Below are 17,697 nucleotides of genomic sequence, written 5' to 3'. Positions count from 1 at the left end.
AATTCAAACTAGTCCTAAATTCAAAATTCAAACTAGTTAAAATCACAAATTCAAACTAGTCCTAAAATCCCAAAATCTAACTAGTGCTAAAATCCTAAATTCAAACAACTCCTTAAATACCCTAATTCAATCTAATCTTACAATTCCAAAATCAAACTAATTAACTCAAGAAATACAGAATTTCAAACAAATCCTAAGATACCCTAATTCAAACTAACCCCAACATTAAAATTTTCAATTCACAATCAACAAGCTCAAACTAACAATCAAATAATCCCTAATTCAACCTAACAATCAAAAACCCTAAATCATTCACTTACTAACTAACAATCAATCAAACTAACAATCAATAAAAAACTAATTCAATACACTAATTAACAAATTCAATACTCAAATTGAAAGAAATTAAAAATAATATTATGAAACCCTAACCTTGAATTAAAGGAGAAGGGTAGTGGGTCGAGGTCGGGGTCAGTTTCGCCGGTAGCTCGTTGGAGCTGGCTCTCGCGCTGGTTGTTGTTGGCCGGAGATGTTGTTGCTCTCCTCACCGACTGCTGATGCTGATTGCTTGGAGCTCGCTAGCCGGATCAGTTGAGGGAGAGAGAGAGCAGCGAGCTTTCGTTGATTGGAGAGACGAGATGGATGCGACGATTTGTCTCGCTATTCTCGTCGGAGAGAAGAGACGGGAGGGAGCAAGGAGAGAAGAGATGAGAAGAGGAAAGCAAAGGGAAGAGGATGACGGGAGGAGCGAGAGGGAGAGCTCACCGGCGATGGTGGGGCTCTCGCCGGTTCTCATTGATGGAAGGGGCTGCGGCGCTGCTAGAGAGAAAAGAAAAGAATGAGATTTCAAAAAAGGGTTTGGTCTTTTTTTAGGTCAAAAATAGGAAGGTTAGATAGATTTAATCTGAGCCATTTGATTAGTTAAGATGAGCGGCTAGGATTTGATCTAAGATTCACTTAAAGGATGGACGGTTCGGATTTAAACTAATGTTTCAAGATTTGGACAAGGGTTATAATTGCAATGAATGAATGGCTAAAATTGCAATTAAAATTGATATAAGAGGCTATAATTGAAAAACGAAATTGATTTGAGGTGGCTAGAATTGCAATGAATTGGATAAGGAAAAAGTTAGAATTGAAAGGAATTAGATCAGAATGGGCTAACAATTAAATGATTTCGAGAAAAATTAAAGAAATTCTATCCAATTAAAATACTACAAATATTATAAAATTTTATATAATAAAAATCACTTAAATTTTAAAACATTTGAATAAAATAATTATTTCGAGTTTTACTTATAATTTTAAAAATATTTTAATAATATTTACGATAATTTTATAAAACATGCATACTAAAATATATAATTTTTAGACAAAATCGATTAAAAATTTAAACTCGGAATAGTTTTTAAAAAATATGTATTTAACCGAATAGCACTTCTGAAAGGGTTATGTGTCGGTCAAAATCGGGTGTCAACATACCAACATCGTGAAGTCGATATTATTTAAATAAAATAATTATTTAAATATACCGACCTCTTTAGGTCGGTATTTATTAATTTATTTTAATATAAACTCACCTTTTGAGGTTGATTTTATTAATTAAAATTACACACACACACACACGTACACACACACACACGCGCGCGCACACACACACACACACACACACATATATATATATATATATATATATATATATATACATATATATATATATATAATTTAACTACACATCAACAGAAGTTTAATTTAATAAATTTACTTTATCCATCAAGTTAATTTTATAAATTTAAATTATATTCCTTCTAATTATATAAATTTAATTTTATTGATCAACAAAAGTTTATCAATATCAAATTTAATATATAAATCTCCTTGAATTAATCATCGGTATTTCTTTAATTGATAATGTATTTCATATCTGAACCACTAGTATATAAGACTTGATTTGTTAAACTACTCGAGGAATATACAATTAATCAACGTATTTCATACTCCGATGAAGTATCCTTTACATGTCATCATAATTAGGAGGTGATCACTACACTTGACATCCATTCAAGATCGAACGTATATAATAATACTATCTCGTATTTCATACTCGAATGGATTATATGTTAGCTCTTCACCTCTACTACATCATGACATGAGATATTAAGTTCATGATTAGACAACAGACTGGTAAAATTTGTACATTACTCTATAAATATAAGTATAATTATCTCCTAATTCATATCAACGTAGTTTCATACTCTAAATATGGATTATAGATATTTATTTATTTATTCCACGAATTCTAACTTTTTATTTATAAAAGTATACAAAATTGTTACACTTTTGAACAATTAATTGTAGGTGTAAAATGAAATTTTATTATTATGCACAATAGCAAAATTATGATTAATAGGAATATTTTAAACAAACCGACCTCCGGATGTCGCTTTTATTAAAAGTAATTAGATATAATAAAAAATACACATTAAATTTTAAGATAAATAAAAAGTAATCATGTTAATTAAATAATATTGACATCGGGAGGTCGGTATTTTATATTAAATTATTTTTAACTTATATAAAACAGTCATTCGGAGGATGATTTATTTAAAGTTAATTGAAAATATTAATTTATTACATACTATTTAATTCTACCGATATCTGGAAGTCGGTATTATAATTTTTTTTGTTTTTTATTTTACACAAAATCGTCCCCCGGAAGACGATTTAAATAAAATTAAATCAAAATATTTCTCAATTTTGTTTTTTATATGGAGAAATGGGAGAAAATCGTCTCTGCTAGTGCATATATTTTTAAAAAAGCGACGGACAGCGTCTCTATGTCCGTATCATTTTTAAAAAAATGTTTGACCAAAAAGCGACGGACTAAGAGACACTGTCCGTCACTTTCTTAAAATATTTGACTAGATATTTTGACCAAGAAGCGACGGACATAAAGATGCTATCCGTCGCTAATTTAAAAAATAATTAAACAATTAAAATTAATAAAAAATGACGGACGGCGTAGCTTTTTTTAAATTAATAAATAATTATTTTTAATAAAAAGCGACGGACTGCGTCGCTATCTATATAAAATAATTAATTAGCAAAAATCCGCGAAAAAAAGCGATGGACTAAGCGAGGCTGTCCATCGCTTTTAAAAAAAGTTATTTTAATTAAAAAGAGACGAACAGTGTGGCTAATGGCATCGCTTTTTGGAGCGACGTCGTCCGTCGCCTTTATTTCCGTCGTTTTTTAGCAGTTTTTTAGTAGTGAGATGAACTTGGTATTTGACTATGTATGTGAATTATGTCTTAAGATGATTGATAATTGCACTATGTCTATGATTGGAGACTATGCTTATGATTATGTTGTTATCCTTTGTGCTATGATGAACTATATATATATATGAGTTGCCTTATGAGTGATGTTCTCCAACACTTTCAAAGAAGATGTTCAAATTGACATATAGCATGGTTTCAATTAAAATGTCCCTTTTAGCATGTTTTCAATGATTTTTATGCATGACTACCATACTTGGTGCATTTTTGTACTAACCCATATTTCTACATTTTCTATAAGTGTAAGGTTTGGTTCTTTAAGGTGGTCTTCTATTGATTCAAGCTTGGGATAGATAATCCCCCTTGCTAGTTGGTGAGTCCTCAAGATTCGAGGACGAGTATCTTTACTTAGTAGTTTCTTTTAGTATGTCATTTGAGAACTATTGTAAGGGTTGTGTCCCTATTCGTTATTCGATTGTATTAGATGGCTAAATGAGTGTAACATCTTGCACCTAGATACGACTAGAAAGAATTTAAAATTTGAAAATAATGATTTTTGGAAAGAATAAGGAAATCTGGAAAATTTTGTCTAAGTTAATAAAGTGAGTTTTGACCATTTTCAAACGGCCATAACGCCTATATCAGGATGAGTTAGGAGCAGTTGTTGATATAGTTGGAAAGCCCTTGAAGTGATCTTTCCAACGCCGCTGAGTTTGCGCGATTTCGTCGTCGTATGAGTGAGATATGCCTTTCGGAAGTTGGGTTGTTGGATTGAGGAAAGTCTCAATCCGGATTTAGGGAAGGGCAGAGTAGTCTTTTCTCTAATTTATTTCCTATTTCGTTTTTAGGGATTTATTGGGGTAAAAACAGAACTTAATTCAGTTTTGAAAAATTAGAATACGCTTAGGGCTTGGAGAAGAGAGAAAGAAAGAAAGAACGGGAGAAGAAGGCAAGAGTTCACCAAGATCATCCAAGCTTGCGAGTGGAATTCGTCAGGGGTGATCCCTAATAAGATATGTGAGATCTCTTCGTGTTGGGTTAGTTCACCCATACACCAACTTATTCCAATTCATCGATTTGGAGTTGTTTGAATGTTAAGAAAGTGAAGTTCTTGAAGAACATTGTTGAATTCTTGTTGGTTGATTGTTGAATGCCTAGTGTGGATTTGATTGGTGTTTCCGGGTTGTTTTCCGAGTTAAATATATTGGGTATTGAGGGTATTAATGATCCTAAGTGTTTGGGGAAAGAACCATAGAAGTTTAGAGGGTTTAGAGATGAAAAACGAAGAAGAAAAGTCGGGGTTCACCTGGGAAAGGGTGGGGCGTCGCGCCAGCTAGCGCCCCCCAAAAGGGACTCTGAAGTCCACCCCTTGGAGCGCCGCACCAGCCAGCGCGCCCCAGTCCAGCCTCTGAAGTTTGAGGGCTGGTGCCCTGCGCCTCTCAGAGCGCTAGGGACGCCAGTTCTCCCCATTCGTCCCCCACCTTTTAATACTTGTTTCTTAGCAATGTACCTATGTTTCTAAGTTGATTCCAACACTCTAAGGTACATCTGAACATCATGAAATCATCCATAAACATGAGATCATGAACCTTGAATCCATAATCAAATTTAAGGAAAGTTAAGATCAAAGTCAAAGAAGTTAAGAGTCAAGTCTAGAAGTTAGGAAGCAAGTCAAAGCAAAGTTTCTTAAAGTTTTCAAGAGTCTTTATTAAACGTTTAAACTTCGTTTTAAGGCTCAAGTTTCAATTAAAGTAAAGAGTAAAGAGTTGAGTTCATTTCTCAAAAGTTTTTAGAGAACTAAGTATTCCCAAAGAAGTTTATAAATGTTTTGAGCAAGAAAGGAACTTTGGAAAATTTTGTCTAAGTTAAGAAAGTGAGGTTTGGCCATTTTAAAACAGCCATAACTCCTAGCTCAGGATGATTTAGGAGCAGTTGTTGATATAGTTTGAAATCCCTTGAAGTGATCTTTCCAACGCCGCCGAGTTTGCGCAATTTCGACGTCGTATGAGTGAGATATGCCTTTCGGAAGTTGGGTTGTTGAATTGAGAAAAGTCCCAATCCGGATTTAGGGAAAGGCAAAGTAGTCTTTTCTCTAATTTATTTCCTAATTCGTTTTTAGGGATTTATTGGGGTAAAAACATAACTTAATTCAATTTTGAAAAATTAGAATACGCTTAGGGCTTGGAGAAGAGAGAAAGAAAGAAAGAATAGGAGAAGAAGGCAAGAATTCACCAAGATCATCCAAGCTTGTGAGTGGAATTCGTCGGGGCTGATCTCTAATAAGGTATGTCAGATCTTTTTGTGTTGGTTTAGTTCACCCACACACCAACTTATTTCAATTCAACGATTTGGAGTTGTTTGAATGTTAAGAAAGTGAAGTTCATGAAGAACATTGTTGAATTCTTGGTGGTTGATTGTTGAATGCCTAGTGTGGATTTGATTGGTGTTTCCGGGTTGTTTTCCGAGTTAAATCTATTGGGTATTGAGGGTATTACTGATCCTAAGTGTTTGGGGAAAGAACCATAAAAGTTTAGAGGGTTTAGAGATGAAAACCGAAGGAGAAAAGTCGGGGTTCACCTGGGGAAAGGGTGGGAGTCGCGCCAGCCAGCGCGCCCCAAAAGGGACTTTGAAGTCCACCCCTTGGGGCAGCGCGCCCCAGCCTAGCCTCTGAAGTTTGAGGGCTGGCGCCCGCGCCTCTCAGAGCGCCAGGGATACCAGTTCTCCCCATTCGTCCCCCACCTTTTAATACTTGTTCCTTAGCAATGTACCTATGTTTCTAAGTTGATTCCAACACTCTAAGGTACATCTAAACATCATGAAATCATCCATAAACATGAGATCATGAGCCTTGAATCCATAATCCAATTCAGGAAAGTTAAGATCAAAGTCAAAGAAATTAAGAGTCAAGTCTAGAAGTTAAGAAGCAAGTCAAAGCAAAGTTCTTAAAGTTTTCAAGAGTCTTTATTAAACGTTTAAACTTTGTTTTAAGGCTTAAGTTTCAATTAAAGTAAAGAGTAAAGAGTTGAGTTCATTTCTCAAAAGTTTTTGGGGAACTAAGTATTCCCAAAGAAGTTTATAAATGTTTTCACATTTGAGCAAGAAAGGAACTATGATTTCCAAAAGAGCCTTTAGGCTAGTTTTCAGTAAAGGGAACATCGATTACAAGAGAGCCTTTGGGCTAAACTTTGAGCAATTATCTCAAACTAAAGAAAGAGGTGTTTAAAACACATATGAGCTAAAGTATATTTTGGGAGTAGTATTGAGCACCGAATTAGGGACGCGAGTTTATATTAACTCAACTCTTCATAAGAACCATGTAGCCAAACATGGGATTTAACGGGTCATACTTTTTTGATGATCATGTAAGTTAAGCTAATGGATCCACTAAGTTAAGTAAGGTCCTATATCAAGGCAAGGTGTAGGATGGTCCTTGGGCAACGTGAGGTACAACTTTGTATCATCACTAGGGCTCATAGTGGTGGTTGTCGGTTAAAGAATCTCCCACTAAAGTTATCTTACTTTTATATATAAGTAAAGTTGAGTTTGTTATTGCTTTATCTTTAACGAACTAAGTTGTTTACACTGTTTTACAAGCTTTATATATATTGCATGTGTCTTATTGCTTTATATTGAGTTCAGCTATTCATAAGTTAAACAGAGCCAAGGTAAGTGTTCCTTTGTACTCCTTTCAAGCTTAAGCTGTGGTTTAGCATTCTAACTTGCATACTCGTACATTCAATGTACTGATGCCAGTTGGCTTGCATCTTATTATGATGCAGACGCAGGTATCCAGGATCAACATCCAACACGCCGTTGATACAGTTGAGCACTCCAGAGTCAGTGGTGAGCCTCTTTGCATTCCGGAGAACTCTTTTATTTCGCTTTCCTAGTTTTCTTTATTAGGATGTTGTGGGGTCCGTCCCAACATCCATCTCAATATTATAGAGGCTTCATAGATAGTCAGACAGTTAGTTTTGAGTTTCTCAACTATGTATTTGCAGATACTTTGTGTAGGCTTGGGGTTGCGACATTTAGGAGATTCTTCGCTTCCTTCATATCTATCTCGTGCGTTAGAGTTTATCTCTAAAAGTTTCCCTCTAATTCGTGCTTGTGTGTGTTGCAGATAATCATGCCTTCACGAAGAGCAGTACGAGGTCGTCCAGCTAGGAGAAACGTTGAGCCACAAGAGCAAGGGGTACCTAATACACCAAACGTGCAACCTCAAGGCGAGGTCACTAATGCCGAATTTCGTGAGGCTATCCAGATGCTAAGCCAAGCTGTGACTAACCAGGTTGGGCAGCCAAGATGACCAAGGCAAGATGAGGCTGACACTTCGAGGATTCGCGAATTCTTGAGGATGAATCCTCCAAGTTTCACTGGTTCGAGCAGTATTGAGGATCCAGAGAACTTCATTGAGGAGTTGAAAAAGGTATTCGATGTGATGCATGTTTCTTACAATGAGAGAGTTAAACTAGCTGCATATCAACTGAAGGATGTTGCTAGAACATGGTTCGATCAGTAGAAAAGGGGTCGACCTGAGAATGCATCACCTGCTAGTTGGGCTAGTTTCGAAGAAGCCTTCGTGGAGCATTTCTTTCCCCGAGAACTGAAGGAGGCTAAGGTACAAGAATTTCTTACACTGAAATAGGATTCCTTGAGTGTGCATGAGTATGGATTGAAGTTCACCAGTTGTCCCGCTATGCTCCTGAAATGGTTAAGGACATAAGGAGCAGAATGAGTTTGTTTGTTGCTGGCTTGGGTCGTTCATCAAGCAAAGAGGGCAGGGCTGCGATGTTGATAGGCGACATGGACATCTCCAGGCTGATGGTTTATGTGCAACAGGTTGAAGAGGAGAAGTTGAGGGACAGGGAAGAGTATAGAAGCAAGAAAGCTAAGACTGGGAATGAGTCTGGGCAACAGAAGGGCAGTGTGAATCGTTCGTCCTTTCAGAAGCAAAAGGGGCCAGCACCATCATCTGCACCCAGAAACAGAGGTGACTACAATGGCCAGAATTCGCAGAACTTCAGGGCTAGACCAACACAGTCCCAAAGTAGTGTGGCACAAGGAGGTAGTTTGACTCCTACATGTGCTAGGTGTGGTACATCCCAACCAGGTAAATTTCGTGATGGCCAGACAGGTTGCTTTAAGTGTGGACAAGAGGGTCACTTCATGAATGAGTGCCCTAAGAACAAGCAAGGTAGTGGAAATTCGGGTAATAGAGCCCAATCTTCATCAGTTGCACCACCAGACAGGGCTGCACCTAGATGAGCTACTTTTGGTACTGGCGGAGGAGCAAATCGCCTCTATGCAATCACCAGTCACCATGAGCAAGAGAACTCTCCAAATGTTGTCACTGGTATGATCAAAGTCTTTACTTTTGATGTTTATGCTTTGCTAGACCCAGGAGCAAGTTTATCTTTTGTAACCCCTTATATTGCAAATAAGTTTGAGATTCTTCCGGAGAAACTTTGTGAACCCTTTTGTGTTTCCACACCCGTTGGGGAGTCTATTATAGCAGAAAGAGTTTATCGTGATTGTCATGCTTCCATCCATCACAAAGACACCATGGCTGATCTAGTTGAACTAGACATGGTAGATTTTGATGTCATTCTAGGTATGGACTGGCTTCATACTTGTTATACCTCAATAGATTGTAGAACTCGAGTTGTCAAGTTTCAGATTCCTAATGAGCCAGTCATAGAGTGGAGTAGTAGTTCAACAGTGCCTAAGGTTCGTTTCATTTCGTACCTTAAGGCAAGAAAGTTAGTTTCGAAGGGTTGTATCTATCACTTAGTCCGACTTACTGACTCAAGTGTTGAGGTACCTCCCAATGAGTCAGTTCCTATAGTAAGAGAGTTTCCAGAAGTTTTTCCTGATGATCTACCCGGAGTCCCTCCTGAGAGAGAAATAGACTTCAGCATAGACATCATTACAGATACTCGTCCTATCTCTATTCCGCCATACAAAATGTCACCAGCAGATTTGAAAGAGTTGAAAGAGCAGTTGAAAGATCTCCTAGATAAAGGTTTCATTCGACCAAGTGTCTCACCTTGGGGCGCTCCGGTCTTATTTGTGAGAAAGAAAGATGGTTCCTTTAGGATGTGTATAGATTACCGTCAATTAAATAAGGTAAGCAACAAGAATAAGTATCATCTTCCAAGGATAGATGATTTATTTGATCAACTTCAGGGTGCCACCTGTCTTTCGAAAATAGACCTCAGATCAGGCTACCATAAGTTGAAAGTTAGGGAATGTGACATTCCAAAGACAACATTCAGGACTAGATATGGTCATTGTGAGTTCTTGGTCATGTCATTTGGTTTGACCAATGCACCAGCAGTGTTCATGGATCTTATAAATAGAGTCTTCAAACCTTATCTAGATATGTTTGTGATCATCTTCATTGATGACATACTAATCTATTCAAGGAATGAAGAAGATCATGCTAGTCATCTCAGAATAGTTCTTCAGACCTTGAAAGATAAGGAGTTGTATGCCAAGCTCTCTACATGTGAGTTTTGGCTTGAGTCTGTGGCATTCTTGGGCCATATTATTTCCGGTGATGGTATTAGAGTTGATACTCAAAAAATTAAGGCAGTGCAGAATTCGCCAAGACCCACATCTCCAATTGATATTAGGAGTTTCTTGGGCTTGGCTAGCTATTATAAGAGATTTGTTGAGGGTTTCTCGTCCATTTCGTCTCCTTTGACGAAGTTGGCTCAGAAAACAGTGAAGTTTCAATGGTATGAAACTTGTGAGAAGAGCTTTCAGGAATTGAAGAAGAGGTTGACTAGTGCCCCAATTTTGACCTTACCAGAGGGTACTCAAGGTTTTTTGGTGTATTGTGATGCATCCAGGGTTAGTTTGGGTTGTGTGTTAATGCAGAATGGCAAGGTGATAGCTTATGCCTCCAGACAGTTGAAGGTTCATGAGAAAAACTATCCAACCCATGACTTAGAGTTGGCTGCGGTAGTCTTTGCTTTGTAGATTTAGTGTCACTACTTGTATGGTGTTCATGTTGATGTATTCACTGACCACAAGAGCTTACAATATGTGTTCACTCAGAAAGAACTCAATCTCAGACAAATGAGGTGGTTAGAGTTGCTCAAGGATTATGACATGAGTATTCTCTACCACCCAGGTAAGGTTAATATGGTTGTTGATGCTTTAAGCACGTTATCCATGGTAGTACCACCCATGTTGAGGAAGAAAAAAAGGACTTAGCCAAAGATGTGCACAAACTTGCACGCCTGGGATGCAGACTCATGGATTCCACAGAAGGAGGAATAGTGGTGACTAACAGAGCTGAATCATCACTAGTGTCAGAAGTGAAAGAAAAGCAAGACTAAGATCTCATTTTGCTAGACTTAAAGACAAATGTTCATAAGCAAAGAGTATTAGCTTTTGAACAAGGGGGAGATGGTGTATTGAGATATCAAGGTAGATTGTGTGTACCTATGGTGGATGAACTCCAAGAGAGGATCATGGAGGAAGCTCATAGCTCCAGATATTCCATTCATCCAGGTTCCACAGAGATGTATCGTGATTTGAGAGAAGTGTATTGGTGTAATGGCATGAAGAAGGGCATTGCAGAGTTTGTTGCTAAGTGTCCAAATTGCCAACAAGTGAAAGTCGAGCACCAAATGCCCGGTGGTTTGGCGCAGAATATAGAACTTCCAAAATGAAAGTGGAAGATGATTAATATAGATTTCATCACAGGTTTGCCAAGGTCTCGCAGACAGCATGATTCTATTTGGGTGATTGTCGACAGAATGACAAAATCAGCCCACTTTTTGCCGGTAAAGACTACCCATTCGGCAAAAGATTATGCTAAGCTATATATTCAAGAAGTGGTAAGACTCCATGGAATTGCGGTCTCCATTATTTCAGATAGAGGTGCACAATTTATTGCACAATTCTGGAAATCTTTCCAGAAAGGTTTGGGTTCGAAGGTGAATTTAAGTACTGCCTTTCATTCTCAGACAGATGGGCAAGTAGAGCGCACTATTAAGACCTTAGAAGATATGTTGAGGGCTTGTGTGATTGATTTCAGAGGAAATTGGGATGATCACCTACCTCTCATCGAGTTTGCTTACAACAACAGTTTTCACTCTAGCATCTAAATGGCTCCATATGAAGCTCTTATGAGAGAAGATGCAGATCTCCTATTGGATGGTTTGAACTTGGTGAAGCAGGGTTAATAGGACCAGACTTAGTTCATCAAGCTATGGAGAAAGTGAAAGTAATTCAAGAGAGATTGAAAATAGCACAGAGTCGTCATAAATCCTACACTGATGTTAGGAGAATGGCGTTAGAGTTTGAAGTAGATGATTGGGTATATTTGAAAGTTTCACCCATGAAGGGTGTTATGAGGTTTAGTAAGAAGGAGAAGCTTTGTCCCCGGTATATTAGGCCTTATCGCATAGCCAAGAAGATTGGCAGTGTAGCTTATGAGTTGGAGCTACCACGGGAATTAGTGGCGGTTCATCCGGTATTTCACATCTCTATGTTGAAGAAGTGCATGAGAGATCCTTCATTGATAGTGCAAACTGAAATTGTTGAGATTAAGGATGATTTATCTTATGAGGAGATTCCGGTCCAGATTTTAGATCGCTAATTTTGCAAGTTGAGAACAAAGGAGGTTGCATCAGTCAAAGTCCTTTGGAGGAACCAATTTGTTGAAGAAGCTACTTGGGAAGTTGAAGAGGATATGAAGAAGAGATATCCACATCTCTTTGAATCCGGAGAAAATTCAGATCAAGGTACTAATCCTTATCTTAGTACTAGCTAAATTATGAGTATGCATGTGGTTACTTGCTTTTTGCTTGTTGAGTGTTGAACTTGATGTTACTACCCCTTAGCTTAGTGAAATAAAGCTCATTCAAGGACGAATGTTCCCAAGGGGGAGATATTGTAACATCTAGCACCTAGATACGACTAGAAAGAGTTTAAAATTTGAAAATAATGATTTTTGGGAAGAATAAGGAAATTTGGAAAATTTTGTCTAAGTTAAGAAAGTGAGTTTTGGCCATTTTAAAACGGCCATAACTCCTAGCTCAGGATGATTTAGGAGCAGTTGTTGATATAGTTGGAAAGCCCTTGAAGTGATCTTTCCGACGCCGCCGAGATTGCGCAATTTCGACGTCGTATGAGTGAGATATGCCTTTCGGAAGTTGGATTGTTGGATTGAGAAAAGTCCCAATCCGGATTTAGGGAAGGGCAAAGTAGTCTTTTCTCTAATTTATTTCCTAATTCGTTTTTAGGGATTTATTGGGGTAAAAATAGAACTTAATTCAATTTTGAAAAATTAGAATACGCTTAGGGCTTGGAGAAGAGAGAAAGAAAGAAAGAACAGGAGAAGAAGGCAAGAATTCACCAAAATCATCCAAGCTTGTGAGTGGAATTCGTCGGGGCTGATCTCTAATAAGGTATGTGAGATCTTTTCGTGTTGGTTTAGTTCACCCATACACCAACTTATTTCAATTCAGCTATTTGGAGTTATTTGAATGTTAAGAAAGTGAAGTTCTTGAAGAACATTGTTGAATTGAATGCCTAGTGTGGATTTGATTGGTGTTTCCGGGTTGTTTTCCGAGTTAAATATATTGGGTATTGAGGGTATTAATGATCCTAAGTGTTTGGAGAAAGAACCATAGAAGTTTAGAGGGTTTAGAGATGAAAACCGAAGGAGAAAAGTCGGGGTTCACCTGGGGAAAGGGTGGGAGTCGAGCCAGCCAGCGCGCCCCAAAAGGGACTCTGAAGTCCACCCCTTGGGGCAGCGCGCCCCAGCCCAGCCTCTGAAGTTTGAGAGCTGGCTCCCGCGCCTCTCAGAGCGCCAGGGATGCCAGTTCTCCCCATTCGTCCCCCACCTTTTAATACTTGTTCCTTAACAATGTACCTATGTTTCTAAGTTGATTCCAACACTCTAAGGTACATCTAAACATCATGAAATCATCCATAAACATGAGATCATGAGCCTTGAATCCATAATCCAATTCAAGGAAAGTTAAGATCAAAGTCAAAGAAATTAAGAGTCAAGTCTAGAAGTTAAAAAGCAAGTCAAAGCAAAGTTTCTTAAAGTTTTCAAGAGTCTTTATTAAACGTTTAAACTTCGTTTTAAGGCTCAAGTTTCAAGTAAAGTAAAGAGTAAAGAGTTGAGTTCATTTCTCAAAAGTTATTAGGGAACTAAGTATTCCCAAAGAAGTTTATAAATGTTTTCACATTTGAGCAAGAAAGGAACTATGATTTCCAAAAGAGCCTATGTGCTAGTTTTTAGTAAAGGGAACATCGATTCTAAGAGAGCCTTTGGGCTAAACTTTGAGCAATTATCTCAAACTAAAGAAAGAGGTGTTTAAAACACATATGAGCTAAAATATATTTTGGGAGTAGTATTGAGCACCGAATTGAGGACGCGAGTTCATATTAACTCAACTCTCCATAAAAACCATGTAGCCAAACATGGGATTTAACGGGTCATACTTTTTAGATGATCATGTAAGTTAATCTAGTAGATCCACTAAGTTAAGTAAGGTCTTATATCAAGGCAAGGTATAGGATGGTCCTTGTGCAACGTGAGGTAAAACGTTGTATCATCACTAGGGCTCATAGTGGTGGTTGTCGGTTAAAGAATCTTCCACTAAAGTTATATTACTTTTATATATAAGTAAAGTTGAGTTTGTTATTCCTTTATCTTTAACGAACTAAGTTGTTTACACTGTTTTACAAGCTTTATATATATTGCATGTGTCTTATTGCTTTATATTGAGTTCAGTTATTCATGAGTTAAACAGAGCCAAGGTAAGTGTTCCTTTGTACTCCTTTCAAGCTTAAGTTGTGGTTTAGCATTCCAACTCGCATACTCGTACATTCAATGTATTAATGCCAGTTGGCCTGCATCTTATTATGATGCAGACGCAGGTAACCAGGATCAGCATCCAACGCACCATTGATCCAGTTGACCACTCCAGAGTCAGTGGTGAGCCTCCTTGCATTCTGGAGGACTCTTTTATTTCGCTTTCCTAGTTTTCTTTATTAGGATGTTGTGGGGTCTGTCCCAACATCCATCTCAGTATTATAGAGGTTTCATAGACAGTCAGAGAGTTAGTTTTGAGTCTCTCAGCTATGTATTAGCAGATACTTTGTTTTGAGACATAAGTTGTCATTTTGGCTAAAATGTTATCATTTAAACTATTGCTTGAGTTTATTTTGTTGAGTTAAGTCTTCCGCTGAGTTAAGTAAGCCAGGCCAACGGTTCGCTTGGGGCCATCAATGGTCTTCGAGTGTCGGCCACGTCCAGGGTGTAGGCTCGGGGCGTGACGATGAGACAATGTTTAGACTCCCATTCTCTTTTATGAAAGACTTCGATCGTAAAGAAAAAAATTAATTCCACATCATTCTATTACTTTTATGTTTATGATATGCTAAGGGTTTGTATGCGACCCCTTCGGGGTCAAGTACACCGTGTTACGTCTAGGGGGTACCCCTTGGTCGTGACAAGTTGACACTCAAGCTAGTAGAGTTCTAGAGGGAGCTTTAAATACTTCTCTCAACCTCCTCTAATATGCTCTTAGGCTTAGGATTCTGAGGTTATCCTTGGAATAAGAAAATTTACAAAATACTATTAAAATATTTGAGTATGATTGTTATTAAAGGAATAATTTTATAAAAATAATGTATCGTTGTAATAAATTGCACTAATATTATAAGTAGAATGTTATATAAAAATAAAAATAAACTATATCATGAAAAATTGATTCCAACAAAAATTGAACTGTTATAATTAAATATTATTATAACGAGTAGTTATTATAACCAGATTTAACTGCAGTAGGCAATCAGTACTAGGAAAAGTATGAAAAATAAAAACCAAACAATTTTTGAAAGCTAATCTAACGATCTTAGGTAAAGAAAAAAGAAAAGAAAATTTGAAGTACCTTGTAAAGCATTGCAGATAGTTCTAATAAATTAGAAAATCATTCCTAAACAAATTAGGAAGATAATATTGATTAAACAAAGAAACATTTTATCCTCATAAATAATTAAACATTTTAAAACAAACATACTAAACATAATAGATTGCATTGGCATTACCAAAATCCTACTAATGCAAAATGCTTTATACTCTACCCTTTTTATATGAGTCCGGAGCCTAAAGGGCAAAAAAAATTGACAAAAATTCCAAAAGGACACATCAAATTTTTTTCTAACCAAAAGGGAAAAATCGCTACTGACGTAGCGATTTTGTTTGACGCCGTTAATAGATCAAAATCGCTGCCCTGTCAGCAATTTTGTCAAACTTTTTTTTTTTAGAAAATCGTTGCCCGTGCAGCGTTTTTGCAATTTTTTTTAAAAAAAATTAAAATAGCTGCTATCGCAGCGTTTTTATAAGAACAAAATTTATTTTCTTTTTTTTGGAAATCGGCAGCGATTTTTGTTATTGTTTATTTTTTTAAAAATCGCTGCTGTTGCAGCGTTATTATAAATTTTGTGGATTTTTTTTTTTTTTTAGAAATCGCTGCCTTGACAGCGATTTTGGTGGAACTATTTTTTTAAAAAAAAAATTTGCTGCCATTGGTAGAATTTTTTTTCCTTTTGATTCTTTTTTTTTTTTTGAAATTTCTGTCAACTAGTCAATATTTAATTGTAAAAGAATTTTTTTAAAAAAAAATCGCTGCCTTTGCCAAGGCAGTGATTTTAAAAAATATATATATATTTTTTACAATTAGATGTTGACAAGTTGACAGAATTTTTTTTTAAAAAAAATCAAAGAAAAAAAATTTCTACAAAATAGTTCCACCAAATTGGCAGCGAATTCTAAAAAATAAATAAAAAAAATTTCCACAAAATTTATAAAAACGCTGCAACAGCTGCGATTTAAAAAAAAAACATTAACGACAGCGATTTCCAAAAAAAGAAAATAAATTTGTTCTTATAAAAACGCTGTCATAGCAACGATTTTAATTTTTTTTTTATAAAAAAAATCACAAAAACACTGCACGGGCAGCAATTTTCTAAAAAAAAAAAAGTTGGACAAAATCGCTGACAAGGCAGCGATTTTGATCTGTTAATGGTGTCAAACAAAATCGCTACGTCAGTAGCAATTTTGCCCTTTTAGTTAGAAAAAAATTTGATGTGACCTTTTGAAATTTTTTTGCCCTTTAGGCTCCGGACTCCTTTTTATACTAATGCAAAATGACTATTAAAGTTTAATTTGCTCTTTCATGTTCACTCAGAACAACTAAATAATCTTTGGGATTCATAAGTACTAATGATACTAAAACGTCAATTATGAATTTAGACGCATCATTAATATCAAGGAAAATGACATACTTTATGCATGTGTCTTTTATGAAGATAATAACTTCATCATTTTTGTGACTAACAAACTAGTTGGACATAAATTAACATTGGATCACTTCATACATGTCAATATTTCCAACATTGTTGTCAGGCCACTTCAGTGACCAACAAACTAAAAGAACATCAGTACATGAGGAAAGATTACTTCTTATTGCACTGATATATTGCAAAATAACATTAAAACATATCAACAAGACTTCAAAGCACATTAGAATCTTGAATTACATCATTTTAAATAACTTTTCTCATTTGGGTAATAATTCCCTGCAACCGAAAAGGAAAAGTATGTTTTTTCCTAAATAAGTGCAAAATATACAGTGCTGCTACAAGCTATTTTGTCAAAGTTACAAATCCCGTCATTTCCCTACCTTGGGAAACTTGTATGCAAATGGGGACTACTTAGAATAGAGCGGCCGGCTACACTTGCTATTATCAAAACAAAACAAAACAAAAATATTGCCTGCAGCCTGCTGAAGACGACTTCTTATTATTCCTTGCATAGCTCAAAATCATTCTATTTGAACAATAGAAATAAAGAATATTGGGAAAGCGAAACAATCGTCATACATCTTCATTGTGGCAGAACAAATCAAATATAGAATGGCTCTTCACTGCACCAGATGGGGTGAGGTTCCAAATGTCCCCAAAGCATCTGATAAATCTCCTACATATCAACTGTTGGATAAAGACCAAGAGAATTACGCCCACCACCATTTGAATCTGCACCAGCATACATTGGTGACTGTAGTTCACCAGAATGGGATGATTTGCGTGATCTTGGGTTTTTAGGAGAAGCAGTGTATGAATCAGTTGAGCCACTGGAATTATACAGGGATGACGTTGGAAGACCATGAATCTTTGGTAGGCCTGTTGGGTCAGTACCTATGCTGTAGCCTCTTTCAACTGACTCAGCTTCAAGTGGCAACTCATCCAATGTCTGCACATACCAAAAAACATTAATTCCAACGTCTACATCCCAAGCATTTAAAAGGGTTTGGTTTACCAAATACTTTACATTTTCTGAAAATGTTTGATTTAATTTCTGAGGTGTCTTGATAAATAG

The 17,697-nt window shown here is 36.6% G+C and overlaps 2 protein-coding genes across 4 annotated transcripts in view; both read right to left on the bottom strand.

Moving 5' to 3' along the window:
• Positions 1–17,697, bottom strand: part of LOC125840706 (costars family protein) — a 280,520-nt gene that overhangs the window by 23,954 nt on the left and 238,869 nt on the right. The window lies entirely within an intron of this gene.
• LOC125840696 (dynamin-related protein 3A-like) overlaps positions 17,092–17,697 on the bottom strand; it is a 43,693-nt gene continuing 43,087 nt past the window's right edge. For both annotated transcript variants that reach the window (XM_049519658.1, XM_049519659.1), the window contains exon 20: positions 17,092–17,571. In XM_049519658.1, coding sequence (XP_049375615.1) covers positions 17,299–17,571 — 273 coding nt within the window. In that variant the 3' untranslated portion in view covers positions 17,092–17,298. The remainder of the gene's footprint in view (positions 17,572–17,697) is intronic.

The sequence above is a fragment of the Solanum verrucosum genome, unplaced genomic scaffold (genome assembly GCF_900185275.1).
Source record: "Solanum verrucosum unplaced genomic scaffold, falcon-dt-bn FXZP01000176.1, whole genome shotgun sequence".
Lineage (NCBI taxonomy): Eukaryota > Viridiplantae > Streptophyta > Magnoliopsida > Solanales > Solanaceae > Solanum > Solanum verrucosum.
Note: the sequence above shows the minus strand (reverse complement) of the source record. Positions and strands in the feature narration are given on the sequence as shown.